Source organism: Mercenaria mercenaria, chromosome 14, assembly GCF_021730395.1.
Source record: "Mercenaria mercenaria strain notata chromosome 14, MADL_Memer_1, whole genome shotgun sequence".
In the NCBI taxonomy this organism is placed as follows: Eukaryota; Metazoa; Mollusca; class Bivalvia; order Venerida; family Veneridae; genus Mercenaria; species Mercenaria mercenaria.
In genome coordinates this window covers 58,726,624-58,749,145 of record NC_069374.1, presented here as the reverse complement: position 1 = coordinate 58,749,145, position 22,522 = coordinate 58,726,624, and the positions used below count along the sequence as shown (strand labels likewise).

The 22,522-nt window shown below is 34.1% G+C and overlaps 1 protein-coding gene across 1 annotated transcript in view; it reads right to left on the bottom strand.

Moving 5' to 3' along the window:
- Positions 1-22,522, bottom strand: part of LOC128548522 (plexin-B2-like) — a 54,387-nt gene that overhangs the window by 5,643 nt on the left and 26,222 nt on the right. Inside the window, exons 3-4 of the mRNA XM_053523618.1 lie at positions 6,652-6,858; positions 6,360-6,491 (exon numbers count right to left, since the gene is read on the bottom strand). Of these exons, the coding sequence (XP_053379593.1) occupies positions 6,360-6,491; positions 6,652-6,858 (339 nt within the window). The remainder of the gene's footprint in view (positions 1-6,359; positions 6,492-6,651; positions 6,859-22,522) is intronic.

Below are 22,522 nucleotides of genomic sequence, written 5' to 3'. Positions count from 1 at the left end.
AGGTCATAAATGTACTTCTATATATATATATATTCTGAATTCCCAGTCTCTTCAAAAACTTGCTATATATGATTTGTACACACTATATATATATATATGAATTAGGCTTCTTACAATTTTAGCATTTGTGTACAGTAATAAGTGTTGTTTTTATAACTTGATTTTTAAAGTTAATATAGAGGTTGAGTATTTCTGTTGCTAACAGAGTTATTGACTTTGAAACTTAATACTTATTTACTATCAATTCTCTACCAACTTTAACAATACCCGTAACTCTGATTTAAATCTTGATAGATCTATGTCCCTTTAGTGTTTTTTTTTTTTATTTTTACTTGAGGCTTAGAATGGTGATATACTATCACAGTCAACGCCACTTAGATTTTTTTTGACAATTCAATATTTCTGTTAATATCAAAGATTTTAACGTGAAGCTTGAAATAGTTATTTACTATCAGGTCTACACTAGTACAAACAATTCCCATAGCTTAGACTTGAATTCTGACATGGGTTATGCCCCTTTTTAACTTAAAATTCTTTTTTGTTAGGGTTTTATAAAAAATTTATTGGCAGGGCTCTAATCCAAAATCAAACACTAACTAATAGTGTTATTTTAAACAATCATAGAAACGTTTTAAGATTCTTTGATGTGATTTTATGGTATATCATTGGTTTTAATGATGATAAGGTTTTTATGGTAGAGTATTGTTTTATTGTCATAATGTACAAACTGCCATATGTATAGTCTCATAAAAATCATTTATGATTGGTCACATACATGTTCTACTGATATTTCGATAATTGTAAATTGTAATGTACATGTAATATGAATGAGACTTTAATAAAATATTTGAATTTAAATATTTGAATTGAATTGAATTGAATTTATTGGCAAAAGTTGAAATAGGTTTGTATGTTTATCTGCTTTATTTCGTATAATATGTAATGCGCCAAGTCATTAGCATGTCAGAGAACCTGAAGATAGTCATTCACTTGCCTATAATATCGTCGGATTTGTTTTGGGACATTGGTAACGTTCTTTATAACGTCATTGTAGGTGCTTTTTTATTTATATACCGGTATGGTAAAAACATTTAATTGGGTGCACAACGTCTTAGAATGATTCTTTTTAAGCGCAATTTTAGTTGTATTTTTACAATGATATTTATTTATTTATTTATTTATTTGTGTAATTTCATATTCATTAGCTTACACCTGTCATGAGATAAATATGAGAAGTAAATTGCCTATAGCAGATTAAAATATGTCTCTTCTTTGGAACTCAAAATTTATGTTCAGCCATGGATCACTTGTTTCCAAACGTGAGAGAATGGGACGCAGAATTGTGCAAAAATGAATTGATGATTTCGTCCCGAGCTAATCTTGAATAAAGAGAAAACATAAATTTGTTTTAATTTATTTTTATTATCCAGATATGATTAATATCAATAGGATTTTAATCTGATATAGTTTTACGCATATATTCGGTGTCAAGCAATATTATGTCATTTTTACAAAGATTTGAATTTCTTGGGCTTTTTGTCTTTATCATTATTCGTTTCAGGGATTGAAGGTATTTTAGTTAGAATACAAAACTCAATGCAATTTAGGATTAAGCATCAAGTTGAATGCAACAGGTTCGACAAAGTTGGAGTTATAATAATATGAATTTGGCCCATCGTTTAAAATGGTTTCATATCCTGCAATAAAAAGTAAGAAAGGACTGAATATATTTGTATCCAACGACAGTTTTCATTTCATTATCATTTGTAGAGATCCCCATAGTTACCAATCGTACTGGTGGAGCTGACAAAGCTTCCAAATTTCCGTGCCTGGGAGCTCTCTGACGGAGCTCCAAGAGGTCATAGAGCTCATTAACGAAACCCTAAGACCTCCATTTGGAAACAAATGTACTACACCGGCACCCTCGCCCGACCATCCCACACCCCCTTCCGGACGAATGGCAAGCGTTCCATAATTGTATTATTTTCTAGAGCTACAATAAATACTACGGAAGGCTCTTGATAACCTGTTGGGGAGTCATTAAAGCTCATCTTCAACAAAAGGGAACAAGACTATGAGTGTCTTTTGAGCTCAGTAACGAAGTTGTTAGATCTCCTTCAAATTCACTGGGTGCTAGAGCTCTTGAAACTCCGTCACTGAGATTTAGAGCTCTTCATCAAGTACAACAATTGCGAACTCTGATGTTCGATGAGGTAGATATGCAGCTATGAACCCCTCTCAAAAGAACCCTGGTAGGTTAAGTAAGCCAATTACCTTGATTTTAGTGCATTTCTACATACCCTTCGGAAGTCTTGGAACTTTTCATTTACAACAGAAAGCCAGAGTTCTTGCAAGTCAGTTCATTGATGTCTTGGACTTTTCCGCAAACAGTTTTAAGGCAAACATCACTGTAAACTTTACCAAACGAACTTTTATATTTTAAATACTAGGAAGCACGTGTAGCTCGTTTACATCCATCAGATATTTCTGAGATATCTACGCTAGGAACAGAAAGCAAATGCATTGGAAGTTCCAGAATTCATCATAAATAACAAGCGGTTCTCGGATCTGACAAATAACTTTACGTTCTGGGAGCTCAGTCAGATAACTTTTAACTCCTTCACATTGTTAGGCGACCATACCTATGGCCGTTTGCCAAAAGAACACTAGACGATTTGGGATATGTTGAAGCCTCTACTCTCAGGATCCACAAAAAGCTCTTGGAGTTATGCCAGGGAATTCTTAGAACTCAATCAAGGATGTCTTTGAATCCTCCACTTACTACTCTGAAAACACTATTGCTAAGGTTGTTTGACAGCCCTTGGATAGTATATGTGAACACGGACCCAATCCGATATGAAAATTTCATGACGAATCAAGTAATTGGATACATATACATTTCAATAATTTGTGGTTGTTTGATAAATAAAAAAAAAAGAAATATAAAAACACATCGTTTAATTTATCACTTCAAATTTCACCAAATTTTAAAAATTTGTTCATTCAAACACTTTTTATCAAATTTGACTATTTTGTTAATAATCGGAGACTAGAATCCATAGTGCAGTCCCTGAGGGGTGTCCGTGTGCACGAGAGGTCCGGAGAAAATTTCTATAGAAATGATTAGAAGAACATCTTAGATGAAAGATCGACGATGAAGATGTGGTCCGAGAAAATCCAATATGGCCCAAAAAATCTACCCTTTTTAATTTCCACATTCTATAAATTTCTAGTGCAAATATTTGTTTTGGTTTGTCATCATTCTGAATCAAAGTTTGTAACTTCAGAATGAAATGTAACATTGGTTTTAATAAAAATACAATGAAACTTAGTTTGGCCTTATAATTATTTGTTATTTGTTCATCGTTTTCTCTGTATTTTTTGCTGAAATTATGTTGAAAATGTCATTAGATATCATATTGATAATGTATTAGTATATATTAAGAGTTTATGTAACATAAACCGAAAGTAGCATGCAAAATTTCAACCGTTATGTAACATCACCTTCGATGATTTTCTTTAACCTCATATGGTCCACTCATCCATAACTGGAGTCAGGTTCAATCGCTCATGATAAAGGGTAAAAATACTGATAAAATATTTCATAAGTTTTCCCCACCCACTCATTGTACTATATGTTGATGTTTATAAGGTCAATTATGAATTTATGCATTTCATAAAATTAATATCAAAATTTTAATATTTGGCACATAAAAATGAAATTTGAATGAAAATAATTCTATTTATGTGAATTCCAAATTTGCTGTTTCAGGGGTAGTAATTGTAAATAAGCTTATATTTGTTTCTAGGTGAGTGTTTACATAGCAAAAAACGCATATATGGATATATTGTCGATAAAATGAAAATCTATAACAAACGAAACATTTTAAGAAACTACTTGATTTTAAGCCATTGTTGTTTTTTTTTTTGTCTCACCAAAACTCGCAAATATTTGAAATTGCTAAAACTATTATAAAAAAAGTTGCTATTTTTGTATAATTGAGACATGTGTTGTCAAAAATGAGCAAGAATAAAATCTTTTGTAGCTTTGACTTTAAATGGTAATCGAATTTTAGTGAAAATAATGATTGAACCAGCTTACAAAGTATACTATGGTAAAACAATAAATATCATCTGGAAAGTAGATCCCTCGTAAGCACCGATAATAATGCAAACAGTGAAAATTGCAGACACGGTTTGATTGACTCTGTTCATCAGCAGTAATGGAAAATGCAACACTGCCCAGCCCCCTAGCACCGGCTTAAGCAGAATTCAATTTTCAAATCTCAATTAGTTGAAATCAATGATCCCGAAGGACCAGAAAATACAACAACAGCCTAACATATATAAGATAAGCTAAGCTAATTTTCAGGGAATGAAGTTTATGGATACACTCGAACAAATTATAATTGAACGATAACGGGGCTTAATTGTAAAAACAACTGATAACAAGGACAGTGGTAACTTATTTTTATACTGTTAGGTAATGTCACTGTCATGATTATATTTAGCAAGGATTCGAATTCGGCAAGAGAAAATGCTTCTATAGCATAAATACTGTATATCTGTGCATAGATGTTTATCATAAGCATCATTCTAAGTAGTGATACAACATTTGAAAATAGACTGTTCAAGACAAAACTGAAGATAACGTTCTGTAATATTAAATTTTGTTGAAAACGCAAAGACACGCAGGACAATGTCGAGCGGATCCAATAAGATACATGTACATCTACTCCCCTAACCTCTCCCGCCCCCGTACACACACAAAAGAAGAATTGAAATAATTGTTTTAACTTAAAAATGTCCAGATATGTACCATTGCTATCGTTAATGACAGTTATGACGAAAATATAGAAAACTATTTATTGTATAGAATAACTGATAAACGGAGGTAGTTGGTGAATTTTCTTTGACGACAAAATGACATTGTTTGCTTATTAAACTAGAAATATTATGGCAGAAATACAGGATTCAATTGCACGCTTTTCGGTCGCATATTTCGGCATACTATAAACTATACTATAATCCATTTTTCCTATCATTTAGCCAGACGTAGTCATATAATTTTCGTTTGTCTGTTTCATCAATTCATATTTTACATATATCACTATCCAAAGATATAACTAAGTTGGATTAAACTCGCATTTATAATACTACAGCCATCTCTAGAAACTATGATTATACATAGAAAATTCAAGTTATTTTATATTTATGTAACGCTACAGGGGTTTATTGACGAATACAAGTGATGGTGATAGAAGAGTACAGGAAAAGCTCAACAAGTGTTCGAAACAATAAAAACAATTTGTGAATTTATTCACTATTCTCAAGAGACGGTATCTAAAATACTTGTCACCGAAAAGTTTAATATAATTATAAAGATCGTATAAAGAAGGGTCGATTTGAATAGGTCTGTTTAAGAGAGAAAGTGCAGTTTGCTACGCCATTCACACCTCCAGCACTGGCTTAAGCTGATTATATTATCTTATATTATCATAAAATTAAACTGCCTACAAGATCCTAAATGTTGTGTGTGTGTGTGCGTGCGTGCGTGCGTGCGTGTTCGGGTTTAACGTCTATTCTAACAAGCTTTCTGTCATATAAACGATGGTGTCTACTTGTAGCAGTAAGCACTATTTCCAACTTTATAGTGCAGCCTCACTGGAATATCAAGCCGTAGACACGTGACATGATACCCCACCCAGTCACATTATATTGACACCATGCTGACCAGTCCTACATGTAGCACTACCCTCTTAATGCTGAGCGCCAAGCGAGGAAGCTACTAGTACCATTTTTACGTCTTTGGTATGACGCGGCCGGGGATCGAACCCACGACCTTCCGCCTTCGAAGCGGACGTAGATCCTAAAGGTCTAGAAAATACGACAACACTGCGTCCAAGTACGGGAATTATATCTGGATACCAGGTTAGATTCCACTACATTTTGATATCAAATTTTGCTTTGGAATGTAATATTCTTTCTCAATCAAAGCTTTAATGATTTTTTTATTAGTTTTGAATACATGGGTTTAGCAAGAAATTGTTCAGTCCATATGAATAGAAATTCAAAAAATTCAAGTTGGTACGATACTTCTAATAATAAACGCATTTTATAATTAATTAGTAAGTACACTAAGATATTTTTTAAACTTTTTAAATTTCAACTTCATAAAAATAGAATAAATGAAATGTCGTGATATTGTGCTGCTGACTCAAGTGTACCAGGTTCGCGGAAATTCTCCCCGATGCCATGTAAATTCAAATGAGTACTACAGAAACTGTTTTTATTACGGTTTATTAATTATTACACTTTTTATAAAACAAAATCATGTGTATAAGATGTAATGGCTATACCTGTTTCGTAGTTAGCACAAATATATGTTTCTGATCTTTCGAAGTGTACATGTCCTGTAGGATCGTATGCCCAACTTTTCGAATTACTGGTTGCTTGATTGAAACTGCTGATGCAGTAGGATATACAACAGCCTGTACCATAAAATAAGAAAGGTTGTAAAAATATAAAACGTTTTCAAAATGAGCACAATTGATATTTTAGCATGTGTTAAGGTACCGTTTTGACTGAAGAAGAATCAAACTGTTCTGTTTATGTCAATATTAACACTATTATACAGTGTAAACAATTTACCTTTAAAATTGTTCTTGTTGCGGTGCCGAAAAAGGCAACTACTTTGGAGTCTACAACTGACACTGTCACTGCCGTTAGTTGTACGTCATACTGGAGGACCGGCTGCGAGGTCAGAATCTTGGTGCCAATTACATGATGATATAATTCCAGATTGTCCTTGTTACACAAAAAATAATCATCTGGCTTTCTGAAGGTTTCATTATCTGCCTAGAAATTATAAATAAACGCTAATCAGACATAGATAAAACAAACGTAATAGACAGAAATGGGTCTTAAACTATCACCTGTTAATACATCCTCGGTTGACTATAAGATCAGACAATTCAAAACATTTGCCTTAAATTGTAGTTTTAAAGGAAAGGGATTTGATTAACCTGCTAAATTTTGGAGTGTCTTGACGTAACAAATCTTCAAAGTGTGTATTTAATACGGCCTAACAATAGGTAAATAAAATCTTTTGCCAACATTTGTAACTCAAAATATATATTTACAACCTTTAGGATGCAGCGCCAGAACACTAATGTAATGTACTCAGATATTAATGCTTTTTTCCAACTTTATTTTGTTAAGTCCTTTTGGAATTTTAGAAACATGGAAGAGCTCACTGATACGTGCTATCAATGCTTTTAAAACATATTTCATTGAAATTTCATCTGAACAAAGATAAATACAGTCTTAAGTCAGAGCTCCGACATTCAGTGTATATTTGTGTCGAAATAAAACATATTTAAGTTCGTATAGACAACATTGGTGTAAAAGTATCAAGAATGGCCCTGTCCGCAAGATTACATGCGCAATCTGACGTCATTCATAAAAGAAAAAAATCTACAAGATGGCGTCGTTCGAAGAATTCTTTCCAAACTGGACACCTAGATTTCAAAAACGAACAATACAATATATCTAACATTTGTTTTGTGGTGGTGCATACCAAAATTGAATCGACGCGACTCTATGAGTGTTCACTTTAGTAAACGACATTTTAAACGAAAATCTATTTTTATCGGAAGGTTAATTAAAAAAAAGATAATAGGTAAGGGTAGATTACTCGGAAGCACACAGCACTAAAACACAGCCTCAGAGTCATGCATTTGCGAAGTAGGCCCACAACAAAAAGAAGCTGTGACAGAAAAATAATACAGACGGGTTGATTCAAAAATCTAAGAAGCACATACAAATTTATGGCAAATATAGATAGAGGGGGAGGAAGTGGTAAGGGGTAGAAAGGGGATAGGGGGAAGGTTGAAGGGGAAAGTAGAACAAGGATGAATATACGAAGGGAATGCTATGTTCCTTAATCAACCCTAACGTTAGCCGGTCTTTGGGCTGTTGTCGTACTTGATGTTGAAAAAATGTTGGAAAGATCGATATCCTGACATTCATTTAGATTGTCTGATACTCAAGGAAAGCAAACAACTTACTTTTGAAGCGAACTAGAGTAAGAAATGTCGGTAAAAGAACACACTGCTATTTTCCCGTATTTATTCGGGTACATACCACATTAGGAATTTTGCAAATCATCAAATAAATTGCTATTCATGTACTTGCTAGAAGTCGTATGATTGAGAACTGTACGTGAACAAGAAAAAGAACGAATTTATACAGATGGCATTGTTCAAATTCGACTAGCCAAACACCAAACACATCTCCTTAAAAAACATTCATTTGATAACAGCCAATTACAAATAGTAAATGAGCTACTATAAAATATACTGAGAAGAAATAGAGAGTGGTGATTGGGCGGTGAAAATATTATCAGAATATCATAAGAGGGTTACTAATGTACCATTTTGGATAACTTGACATCATTGTATTTCTAAAATAGACTATACATCCTGAATATATAGAATATATAATTCATTATATTTTATATTCTATGACCTAAAATATGTGTAAAACATGTGCGATTGTTTTGCCTGATATGACACGTAATGCAGTGAGACATATACTTGTTTGGATTTTAATCAGATTTATTTATTCATGATTCATTTACTCTTCTTCATGCGTTCTTTCGTATTTATGATACACGTACGAAAGAATGTGTTGAAAAGAGAATAAAATGTGTCTGACAAGGTAACTATAATTTTTGAAACATGTTAACAACAGCAGATTATTTGATTGATGTGAAGATGTCAAATGTGAAAGCACAATTAGATATCTCCATGCATTTCTTGACGAAACCTTGAACTTAAAGATCATGTAAGTCGCGAAATACAACAGTTCTAAACAAGCATTGTATCACTTAAATTGGTTGCCGGTGAAAGCAAGAATTATTTTCAAGGTACTTTCTTTTAGGTATAGCTGTCACATTGGCAGAGCACTTATGTACTTACGATGGCACCGTTAACCGGGCGATGGGGATGAACCTCTATATGCAGCCCGTCTCTGAGCGTACCATGTAAGGCTTTAAGCGCCGGTATTTCCAATATAGGTAAAATGACCTCAAGGAGAAGTGTTTGGTCATGAATGTTTGTTAAAATAAAGCAGTTAATATTATTATTGTCATTTTTAATATTATTTTATTAGAATTATTATCATTAATCGATAACATGTATCATTAACCTATACTGTGGTGTTGCGCCGTAAAACCCAAATAAATAAATAAACATGTATCATTAGCATACGAGGAATGTTCGAAAAATATTGTGTATTGTGGTCTGAAACCTTGAAAACTGATGGAAACAATCATGTTGTCATTATTTTCATACTCTCAAAATAATCCCCGTGATGTGAGAAATGCAAAATTTTAGTCAATGGATCCATTTTCAGGAACTGTCACGTTAGACTGATTTCAGTAAACTACGCAGGTATTGACGGACCGCAGAACCGAGAGTTGGTCGCGATCGATATGTACGAGCAGAAAGGAAGTTTTTCAGTTTCGGAAACAGAAAGTAGTCGCATGGCGCCAGATCTGGGGAATAAGGTGAATGTGGTAGCGCAGTAACTCTCTCCGACTTCAAAACATGTGTTACTGTAATAGAGATGTGCGCTAGAGCATTGTCATGCAACAGTCGAACATGTTTGAAACGTGTGACTGGGCGTCGTTTCTTGTAGTATTTTTGTTACCTTTTTCAAGATAACGTCATGGTAGTACTCACCAGTGGCACTTCAACCTTTTTAAGTTGAATCCGTACTCCTATACCTTCGTTGGATTAGAATATGGCATACAACTCTTTCTGTGCATTCAAAGTGCGTTTTGCAATTATTAAACTTTTGTTATCAACCTTTCTGACTGGTTCAGAATAATGCACCCAGGTTTCATCACTTGTCACAACATTTTCAAAAACCTTTTTGCTGTAATTTTTGGAACATTTTTAGGAATCTTTTGGCAGTTTCAACATGTAGCATTTTTTGTTAGTGAAATTCCAAAAATGCGTGCAATATCGCGTACAGTATATCGAGCATCATTTTGAAGAATTTCTGTCATTTTCAGAACATTTTGGTTACACGTTGCTGTCTTTGGCCGACCTGACTTTGGGACATTTTCAACAGACTCTACAACATAATTAAATTTCTTTTTCCACCTGCTAACCGTCTCATAAGACGCTTTACTAGACCCATAAACACAGGTAATATGACCGAATTTCTTCAGTGTTTGTTGTTTTTTTTTTCACCTATTTTTGCTACAGTGGAAAAAGTGAGGTTACATATTTTCCCTTCACGCATCTCCTCAGTTACATGAGAAAAATGGAGATATATAATAATTGTTAATTTTTGAGACACATGATTAAAAGATATATAAATTCCCAACTTTATATATGCATATATGTCAAATTACTTTATAGTATATATTTAAATTTGTGTACAATGAAAACCAAATTTATTTCTAGCAGAGTATGTATGTGAACTATCACTTAAAAGTTTTTTTAACAAGGAACTGTTATTCGTTTAGTTCATTTTTATCGTGAATGTTACTACAAAAGGACTTTTTGCTTATGTATTTAGTCAAGTAACATTCATTTGATGAGGATTTTCTTAATTCACAGTGAGTAAAAATGTAACAATAGCTCCACCAAGCTGTACACTATACGCCCGAAGGTATATATCAGAGGAGGACGGAAGCAATATTCAAAACGGAAAAAGCACAATTTAAAGGTTTATTTCCCTTGGAGGGGGTGTGTTGTGTGTATGGGTAGGAGAAGGGTGTGTATGTGATGTTGGTGACAGGATACTAAAGGGCAAAAACTAAATTATAATTTTTACATTTTAGGGGGTTGGGATGGGGGTGTTATATACATTATTGCAGTGACCAGGTACCAGAATACAAATTAAAGGGCAGGAAACTAACCTTTTTATAGGTGGTAGGGGATGGAAGCAGGATATTTAGTGGCGAGAAACTTAATGAAAAAAAAAAAAAAAAAGATCTTTTGCGGGAAGAGAGTAGGTGTTGTCTGCGTATTGGTGAGGGTTGTACAAGGGCGTGGAGGTATGAATGTGTGTCTTGGGGAAAGCAGTGCGTATGTGACAGGATACGAAATGTTAAAAAATTATGAACTTTTGTTGTTGCTTTTTAGGGGTAGAGGTGTGGGAGGATTTAATGTAGATTTTTCATAGTCTTATCACTATTTGCCTATATTACCCGTTTCAAGTCAATACCTTTGCTAATTTTTAAGTTATGCTCTGGACACAAAATTGGACGGGCATATTTCACCTTGCTGTAACCTTGACTTTTGACCTACCACGTCTTATCACCGCCTACATACACCTAAATCTTGTAGTTGATATATTAAATGGATAAGAAGTTATGCTCGGACACTAGATTTGATCATAGAGCTTACTTTGCGACCTTGACCTTTGACCCACATTTCCACAATTCTAGCCTCCATAAGGTTATCCGATTCCACAAATAGGGTAATATTTCAAATGGTGACCCATGATTTTTTTTATTTTTTGTATCATTTGAAAGAGTTGTGTCTGCTACAAAGGAAATAGTATATAAAATGACCAAAAATTATATGCAAGAATCATTACAGTCATGTTTTTGATTGCGAAATGATAAAACTTACACTGTAATAACTGGATTTCTTTTGATGTATCGTTGAAGACTATAAAGTACCTAAAACAAAATTTTGTTTTTTCAGTAGGCAATTTCAAATGATACCAAAATGATATGAGCTTACCAGTCATTAATATCTCAATAAGTATTTCAATAGCACTATAACATAGAACTTACCTAGTTGCGGATCAGATACCTTAATCGAACACTTAAAGAAATCAACAAAGAAGCAACACTAGTATTTATATGCCTGTTTATGAAAATATGGACGCATTTTCTGACTCTGCAAGGCGTCCGTCTGTCTGTCTATCCGTCATGTCCCGTTTCCGGAGCATAACTTAACAACAACCATTCAAGATAATTATTGACTTTTAACATGGCAACTAGGTGGCGGTGCAGCAATGTGCAGAGGTCAAGGTCACAAATTGAGCTCAAGTATCAAATTTTTCGTCATAGTTCGTGCCGGTGCATATATTATTTGTTACTTTTCACCTGGCATATTTGTGATGACAATGAATAATAGATGAGATCGGTAGGTCAACTTAAGGTTACAGCAAGGTAAGATATCCGTCAGATTTTGTGTCTGAGACATAACCGTTCAAGGTGTTGAATTCAAATTTAGCACGTAGGTAGGTGCTGATGACATAATTATGCGAAACTCATGACTTTGATACGAAGGTTAAAGAATAACGTCACAGACTGAGTTAATTATTACAGCTTTGACTTTTAACTTAAAATATAGATGGATAATGATGAGATCCGCATTACTCCTACTGCCCACCACCACCCTCATACCTTCCTCCCCCCCCCCCCCCCATCCTACCCATAAAAAAAACGGACACAGTATTTCCGTTTTCTTTTGTCGTAGTCTTCTGTCAGTAACCCAGCCCAAACCCACACTTCACACTACATACACCAAAAGGAATTTTTTTTTATCCCTCGTCCTCTGATCTAGAAAATACAGGAGTGCATTTCACGTTTTTCTAAGCACTTGCTTTATCATGTTTATAATATCGTAAAATCTGTATTATTGAAAATAATGTAAGTAGATGTTGTATAACCGTTACTGTCACCTGTGAACTGTATTATTTGATAAAGCTATTCATTTAAAAGAGAAGTAAACTGTTTACTTAAACAACAACTCAATAATGTGATCGATCTAAATTTGTCTGAATGGGGATTCAAGATCAGTTTTATTCATATATTAAAAGGAATGTTTATACCTTATTGTCATTTTGTTGGTGAAATACTAGTACCTGGTTTCTAGGTTTCCATTGAAAGAAAATACATCATTCGAGACCATCTTTAATTAAGATCTTTTAACGGATTCATTCAATAACTTATCACTTCCGACTGATTAATTAGTTTCCAGATGCCTGATGCATTATATTCTATTTCTTCTTTTGAGATGTATGAATTTGATATAATTTCATCGTCTGTTAAATAAATATTTTTATATCTCAGAATAATCTTTGTTGAAATCCTAAACAATTACTTATATTTGAAAGAACCATACATTTTTTCTACATATGGCTGCTAAACGCGTTGCATTTATTTTCTGATCAACTAGAAATACTCCTTGACTGTTGTTATTCATAGTTTTCAGCTCATTACCATCGTCAGTATCAAAATTACTTACATGTTTACGAATTTTTGCTTAATACTTGTTACATGCGATTTATACGCTAGTCTATATGCTCAGAGTGTCTGTTATACCTATTCCTTGCGCCCTTATACACGTTTAAGCAGTTTTACATTCTAGTCCGATCCATGATAATCATTATGTTTTTATTGCGTAATATGTATTTGCTACGAAAAAATTCATCAGCACTTTTTAACGGCCTATTAGACAATTATTTTCAAATTATCAATGTAGCGTTGGTCAACTTGCTTTTCATTTGTGCATTTTTCAGACTTTCCATTCTTTATTTTTTATTTTTTTATTTTTTTTTTTTTTTTGAAAATATCTTTCTCGAATTATTCTGCTATCCACTGTAAGATAAAATTATCAAACCCGAGTGAGAATTATACTAAAGCATGGCAATAAGAATTGTCCTCGATAGTTTTCAAGTAAAAAAATGCAAATATCCAGATCTTAAAGTTTTTTATGAATAAATGACAATATATGATTCGGTGCATGAAATGGGCTTAAACCGAGTCTGCAATTTTCACTGTTTGCCTTGTTCTCGATGCTTCCGAGGGATCTATTTTCCAGATTTTATTAAACGGTCTGCCATGTTTGTTTTGTGATTTATTTGATTTTTACCTCATATTTCACTAAAAGGTTAAAACAGAAAACAAATTAACAAAAGTTTTTTTCTTCATCTTTAAATGAATTACATATATATGTACACTAGCGTATAAAACACTCTTATCGAAAAGGACTGAACATCGGAAAGGATTTCTAATATATTTATCACAGGGTATTATTTAAGTATTTCTTTGTATTTCATTTATCAATTGGAAATGAAGAATAATTTTTGTTTTTAAATGAAAGAAAGACAAAATACTAGTCAACGCATAAAACACACTGATCGTAATTGGAAAATACCTGATATATACTTATCATTATTCTTTTATGAGTCATATAAAACACATAAAGAAAATAAATGCAGTGTTAGCCAAATAACACAACAAACTTAACTACGCGTCGTAAAACAGGTAACAAATACGATCAATTTACGAAAAACATGCTTCGATTAGTTTTGATTGAGTTTGATTAGATTATCACACTTATTGATTATAACCATTAATACGGATATTTGCAAGTAAAATGTTTGCACGGGAAAAATTTTCCGCACACTTTTATTACAATATCATTCTGACATATCCTACGCTAATACACCGGTAAATAAGGAAAGAAGGCTGATTTGGGATAGTGATAAAGTTTTTGATTATAAAAACAAACTCATGAATAATAATGAGCAACTACAACAGTTCACTACCGATATAGTTACCGAACCAATTGATCACGTGGTAAACGGATTTTCGAAACTATTGTATTCAGTGGCAAATGAGATTTTCGGCAAAACTAGTTATAGTAAAAATAGCCAAAGCGGCGGACAGAAAAGGCAAAATAAAAAATGGTTCGACGAAGACTGTTATTTAGCTAAATGCCAATTTAAACGCGCGCGTAATAGTTTTAGTAGAAATAAGGACGAAATTTCGCGAGAAAATTTTATTTCATCTCGTACAAATTATAACAGAACGAAGAAAAAGGCGAAAAGAAAATACAAAAGGGAAGAGGGAAAACGTATAAATGATATGGCGGCATCAAACCCACGCATGTTTTGGAAAAATATTAAAAAGTCCTTAAAAAAACAGGAAGTAAACCTGATTCACTCTTAATAAATGATCTATTGCAGCATTTTAAATCTTTATCTGGGGAATCACGAAATGATGAGGGCACGCATACATACGAGGATATGCCAAATATTACAAATATAGATCTAGATAAGGATTTTTCTGAGCAAGAAATTAGAGCGGCAGTCTTTTCACAGAAAAATAATAAAAGTCCTGGTATTGATGACATCTCAGCAGAAATGATCAAAAGTTCTTTTGAAATTATATCCCCATTACTATTGAATTTATACAATCGTATTTTTTCAACGGGAGATTATCCGCGGACATGGGGTGAAGGTATCATATCGCCAATCTTTAAAAAGGGAGATCCAAACGATGCAAGTAACTACAGAGGAGTCACATTAATTAATGTTCTTGCTAAAATATATTCGCAACTTTTATTGAACAGATTAACGAAATGGTCAACGGAATATGAGAAAATATCTAATAACCAGTTTGGTTTCCAAAAGGGTAAATCTATTGTCGACTGTATTTTTATTCTTCATTCTGTTATATCAAAAGTGCTCGCCTCTGGCCAAAAGTTATACTGTATTTTTATTGATTACCAGCAATGTTTTGATAGAGTTGATAGAGCATTTCTTTGGCAGAAACTCATAAATGAAAATATTAGTAGCAAACTAGTTCAAGCAATTAAGTCAATGTATGCCATGGTAAAATCATGTGTCCGTTATAATTCAGAATATTCCGAATTCTTCGCGTCCGAAATAGGCTTAAAACAGGGAGATCCGAGTTCTCCTCTACTCTTCATGCTATTCGTGAACGATATCTCAGATAATATTAATTCTGATCTAGATGATATATTCACTTATAATGAAATAAAGTTTTTCCTTCTGTTATATGCTGATGACCAAGCACTTTTGCGAAGTCACCAGAAACGCTACAACTTATGCTTACAGATGTTGAAATGTTTTGTAATGCTTGGGGTCTTAAAATAAATACAACGAAAACCAAAGCAATGATATTCGAGAAAGGGCGACATACAACATTTGATTTTTACATATATAATTCAAAAATAGAGATAGTGAATTCATTTAAATACTTGGGAATTACCCTGTTTAAAAATGGTTACTGGTCTAGAACCCAAAAAGTATTGCTCAGCATGCATCATTTGCATTGTACAATTTATTGAAAGTATTCAGAAATATAGAATTACCTGTGTCACAGAAATTTAAGCTTTTTGACACCCTAGTTGCATCAGTTTTAAATTTTGGAGCTGAAATATGTGGTTTTCATACTGCAAAAGAGGTAGAATTAATACACACAAAATTTATAAGAAGTATACTTGGTGTTAAGAAATCAACAAACTTGTCGGCACTGTATGGTGAAAACAGGGCGGTTTCCATTTGAAGTACTAAGAAAGATGATAATGCTGCGATATTGGATGAAAATATTAAACCAAAATAATACTTCACTAGTAAAACAGGCATATTTCTTACTTAGGCAAGATGCGGATTTAAACAGAAATTATAATAACAATAATTGGGCGTATCAGCTTAAACATTTCTTAGATTCTCACGGATTCTCTCAAGTGTGGATTGATCAAGATGTTATAGATATCCCATATGAAATTATTAAGCAAAGAGTTTTTGATACTTATAAACAAAACTGGTATTCTGATATAAATAACTCTGGTAGAATGCGGTCGTATGCATTGTTTAAACATGACTTTGAATTAGAGAAATATTTAAGGGTTGTTCCTGAAGGTAAATATAGAAACGCACTGTGTAAATTTCGAACTTCATCACATAAACTCCGCATTGAAACAGGAAGGTATGAAAACGTATTAAGAGAAGATAGAATATGCACTTTTTGCAATATGAGTAAAGTGGAAAGTGAATATCATTTCCTACTTGTCTGTCCATTTTATAGTGAAATAAGAAGAAAATGTTTAAAACCATATTTTTGTCATTGGCCAAACATTAACAAATTCGAAAGTCTTATCTCTTCAACCTCTAGTAAAATCTTAAATGATTTAGCAAAATTCATTTACCTGGCAATGGAAAGGAGAAACTCATAATATATTTGGTTTACAGTATAGGTATATATAGGGTGTATATACCCCTGAACACAGGTTTAATTGTTTGATATCAAAGTGAAAATATATAAGTTTTGTGATAACATTGTGACAAATTGTTTGACTTATTAGTTTATTATCTCTTCTGAAAATATCTACGTACTCTCTGTGCTCCATATTATATGATGTTTGTATTTGCTATAGGCATTGTATTTACATGCTTTATGCAATAAATCGAAAATTGAATATTAAACCTTTGACTTGTAAACAGCTGACCACCTCTATGTCTTTAGGTGCTTTCTTCAAACAATTTTGCTTTGATACTATGGATGTAAAGTGTTTTAGTTTTTTACTATACATGATTTTAGATAAAATACACAAAGGATTATTTGTGCTCTGTTTGCATGGAACAGTGTGACTGCATATCCTGTAAGGTAAATGCATTTAGATATGACTGTGCAACATATGACATAATTATCCATATCATTTAAAAGTGAAGAACAACAGGTAAATTTGATATAATAGTCTATTTTTACAGAATGAAGATACAACCGTATTCCTGTAAATTTCCAACGAATGATATGTCAGAGCAAGATGGATTTTTGTTTCCGTTGTTTATTTTATTCCTCCTCTTTTCTCTCAGACGTTCATGTTGACAGAATAAGACCAGTCATTTTCCAAATAACTCACATCTCTATTTCTTAAGTTAATTTATCGGAAAAGAAAGTTGCTTCGAAATCTACATTTCTCTTATCAAAATTTGTAACATTTGTAAGCATCGAGAAGTTGGCACTGACATCGAAGATCGAAAATCGAAATTAAATTTCTAGCCAGCTTTAAACTTCGAGCCAGCTCGAAGATCGAAATTCAACATTGAATATGAATTTCGTGCTAGCTTTTAACTTCTAGCCAGCTCGAAGATCGAAATTCAAGATAAAATTTCGAGCTGGAATTGAATTTCGAGCCAGCTCGAAGATCGAAATTCAGATTTTGAAAAAGTTGAATTTCGAGCTGGGGTTGAATTTCGAGCCAGCTCGAAGATCGAAATTCAGATTTTAAAAAAATTGAATTTCGAGCTGGGGTTGAATTTCGAGCCAGCTCGAAGATCGATATTCAGATTTTAAAAAGGTTGAATTTCGAGCTGGGGTTGAATTTCGAGCCAGCTCGAAGATCGAAATTCAAATTATGAAAAAGTTTAATTTCGAGCTGGGGTTGAATTTCCAGCCAGCTCGATATTCAGATTTTCAAAAAGTTGAATTTCGAGCCAGCTCGAAGATCGAAATTCAAATTATCAAAAAGTTGAATTTCGAGCTGAGGTTGAATTTCGAGCCAGCTCGAAGATCGAAATTCCAATTATCAAAAAGATTTTCAAAATCTGAATTTCGATCTCCGAGCTGACTCGAAATTCAACCCCAGCTCGAAATTCAACTGTTTAATAATTTGAATTTCGATCTTCGAGCTGGCTCGAAATTCAACCCCAGCTCGAAATTCAACTTTTTGATAATTTGAATTTCGATCTTCGAGCTGGGTCGAAATTCAACTCCAGCTCGAAATTCAACTTTTTCAAAATCTGAATTTCGATCTTCGAGCTGGCTCGAAATTCAACCCCAGCTCGAAATTCAATATTTTTTTAAGATTTTGAAAAAGTTGAATTTCGAGCTGGGGTTGAATTTCGAGCCAGCTCGAAGATCGAAATTCAGATTTTGAAAAAGTTGAATTTCGAGCTGGGGATGAATTTCGAGCCAACTCGAAGATCGAAATTCAAATTATGAAAAAGTTGAATTTCGAGCTGGGGTTGAATTTCGAGCCAGCTCGAAGATCGAAATTCAAATTATGAAAAAGTTGAATTTCGAGCTGGGGTTGAATTTCGAGCCAGCTCGAAGATCGAAATTCAAATTATCAAACAGTTGTATTTCGAGCTGGGGTTGAATTTCGAGCCAGCTCGAAGATCGATATTCAGATTTTGAAGAAGTTGAATTTCGAGCTGGAGTTGAATTTCGACCCAGCTCGAAGATCGAAATTCAAATTAAGAAAAAGTTGAATTTCGAGCTGGGGTTGAATTTCGAGCCAGCTCGAAGATCGAAATTCAAATTAAGAAAAAGTTGAATTTCGAGCTGAGGTTGAATTTCGAGCCAGCTCGAAGATCGAAATTCAAATTATCAAAAAGATTTTCAAAATCTGAATTTCGATCTCCGAGCTGACTTGAAAGTCAACCCCAGCTCGAACTTCAACTTTTTGATAATTTGAATTTCGATCTTCGAGCTGGCTCGAAATTCAACCCCAGCTCGAAATTCAGCTTTTACAAAATCGTAATTTCGATCTTCGAGCTGGCTCGAAATTCAACCCAAGCTCGAAATTCAACTTTTTCATAATGTGAATTTTGATCTTCGAGCTGGCTCGAAATTCAACCCCAGCTCGAAATTCAACTTTTTCATAATTTGAATTTCGATCTTCGAGCTGGCTCGAAATTCAACTCCAGCTCGAAATTCAACTTTTTCATCATTTGAATTTTGATCTTCGAGCTGGCTCGAAATTCAACCCCAACACGAAATTCAATTTTTTTTAAAGATTTTGAAAAAGTTGAATTTCGAGCTGGGGTTGTATTTCGAGCCAGCTCGAAGATCGATATTCAGATTTTGAAAAAGTTGAATTTCGAGCTGGGGTTGAATTTCGAGCCAGCTCGAAGATCGAAATTCAAATTATCAAAAAGTTGAATTTCGAGCTGGGGTTGAATTTCGAGCCAGCTCGAAGATCGAAATTCAAATTATGAAAAAGTTGAATTTCGAGCTGGAGTTGAATTTCGACCCAGCTCAAAGATCGAAATTCAGATTATGAAAAAGTTGAATTTCGAGCTGGAGTTGAATTTCGAGCCAGCTCGAAGATCGAAATTCAGATTTTGAAAAAGTTGAATTTCGAGCTGGAGTTGAATTTCGAGCCAGCTCGAAGATCGAAATTCAGATTTTGAAAAAGTTGAATTTCGGGCTGGGGTTGAATTTCGAGCCAGCTCGAAGATCGAAATTCAAATTATCAAAAAGTTGAATTTCGAGGTGAGGTTGAATTTCGAGCCAGCTCGAAGATCGAAATTCAAATTATCAAAAAGTTGAATTTCGAGCTGGGGTTGAATTTCGAGCCAGCTCGAAGATCGAAATTCAAATTATGAAAAAGTTGAATTTCGAGCTGGAGTTGAATTTCGAGCCAGCTCGAAGATCGAAATTCAGATTTTGAAAAAGTTTAATTTCGGGCTGGAGTTGAATTTCGACCCAGCTCGAAGATCGAAATTCAAATTATCAAAAAGTTGAATTTCGAGGTGGGGTTGAATTTCGAGCCAGCTCGAAGATCGAAATTCAAATTATTAAACAGTTGAATTTCGAGCTGGGGTTGAATTTCGAGTCAGCTCGGAGATCGAAATTCAGATTTTGAAAATCTTTTTGATAATTGGAATTTCGATCTTCGAGCTGGCTCGAAATTCAACCTCAGCTCGAAATTCAACTTTTTGATAATTTGAATTTCGATCTTCGAGCTGGCTCGAAATTCAACTTTTTGAAAATCTGAATATCGAGCTGGCTGGAAATTCAACCCCAGTTCGAAATTAAACTTTTTCATAATTTGAATTTCGATCTTCGAGCTGGCTCGAAATTCAACCCCAGCTCGAAATTCAACCTTTTTAAAATCTGAATATCGATCTTCGAGCTGGCTCGAAATTCAACCCCAGCTCGAAATTCAATTTTTTTAAAATCTGAATTTCGATCTTCGAGCTGGCTCGAAATTCAACCCCAGCTCGAAATTCAACTTTTTCAAAATCTGAATTTCGATCTTCGAGCTGGCTCGAAATTCAATTCCAGCTCGAAATTTTATCTTGAATTTCGATCTTCGAGCTGGCTAGAAGTTAAAAGCTAGCACGAAATTCATATTCAATGTTGAATTTCGATCTTCGAGCTGGCTCGAAGTTTAACGCTGGCTAGAAATTTAATTTCGATTTTCGATCTTCGATGTCAGTGCCAACTTCTCGATGCTACATTTGTAACGCTTACAAGATGAACAGGTTCAATGTAGATTCAATATAACTCCATTACCTTGGCATCGGGTGCATAACGAAACTCCATGCTTAGCAACAAAATGCGAAACACTATACTTTACTTTACAGGGACATATTAGAGGATAGCAAACCCACATTCCATCTCTATACTACCTCCACGGGTCATGTTCCTTGGAACTGGATCCGCCCCTGACAATCACCGTGAAAATGTGCTCCTGACAATAACCGTGAAAATGAAGACTGTGTATACTCTTTCCATGCAGTTTATTTTTGTGAAAGTCTGTTTTTCAGTTAATTAATATTTAAGAAATAATAAGTTCCCAATCGTGGTTTATCGCAGAATAACCCGTGATTTGAGTTCTTACGCGTAATAATATATCAGGAAGGCCATAGGCCTGAGTGATATATTGTTTCGCATAAGAACGAAAAACTCGGGCTATTCTACGATAAATACCACTTTAGAACTTATTATTTCGATTCTAACACAACACACTAGTATCAACAGTTACTACTTTTTACGACCGTGGTACGCACCTGGATAGGATAACGTCATTGCACGCGCGTCGGTTACTGCAAAATAATCCGCGATAGATTTGTCTCATGTATGTAGGTTCTTTGCTGGTTAGAATTTTTAATATAACAAGTTTGAAGCGTAGTACACTAAAGAAAAAATCTGGTGTCGCATTATGTGAGCCGTGCCATGAGAAAATCAACATAATGGCTTTGCGACTAGCATGGATCCAGACCAGCCTGTGCATCCGCTGTCTATGCTGTTCGCTTTCAAAGCCTATCGCAATTAGAGAAACCGTTCGCGAACAACATGGATCCTGACCAGGCTGCGCGGTCTACGCAGGTTGGCCTGCATCCATGCTGGTCGCAAAGCCATAATGTTGATTTCCTTATGATGTGGCTCATGTATATATAGATATTTTATGATTATATTTAAGAGTTTAGAATAATTGCTGATTTACGCAATGTTAAGGCGAGATTGTTGATCGTCAATAAAGTGATAAAGTTTCGGACACACGGTCTAGTGTCCCATGTGATACGCTTTATGTACGCATCTGCATTCTCTGACATACCTTATCATGCTGATAATGTGACCTACGACCTAAACATTTATCCGGACCAACTCTTTCTGCTATATTCTATACCATTTCGCCTTAAAATACGTTCTTAATATTGAAATCGAAAAACATTATATCATATAAATTGCTAAATAGTGATTTATACAGTTAGATGGATGTCTAATACAGTTAGATTTAAGGGAGGGATTTTGTCCGCTTCATCATTCATATTATACTAGTATATGAGGGTGTCTTTTTAACTGACATCCCGATATTAATGAACTCCGATTCCTTAAACAACATTTCTACATAGAATTATTTTAATAGGTATGGCTCGAGATAGAGATGTCCCCACTCTCTCCCGCAATATATCCTTTTTTAAATATTACCGTTAATCG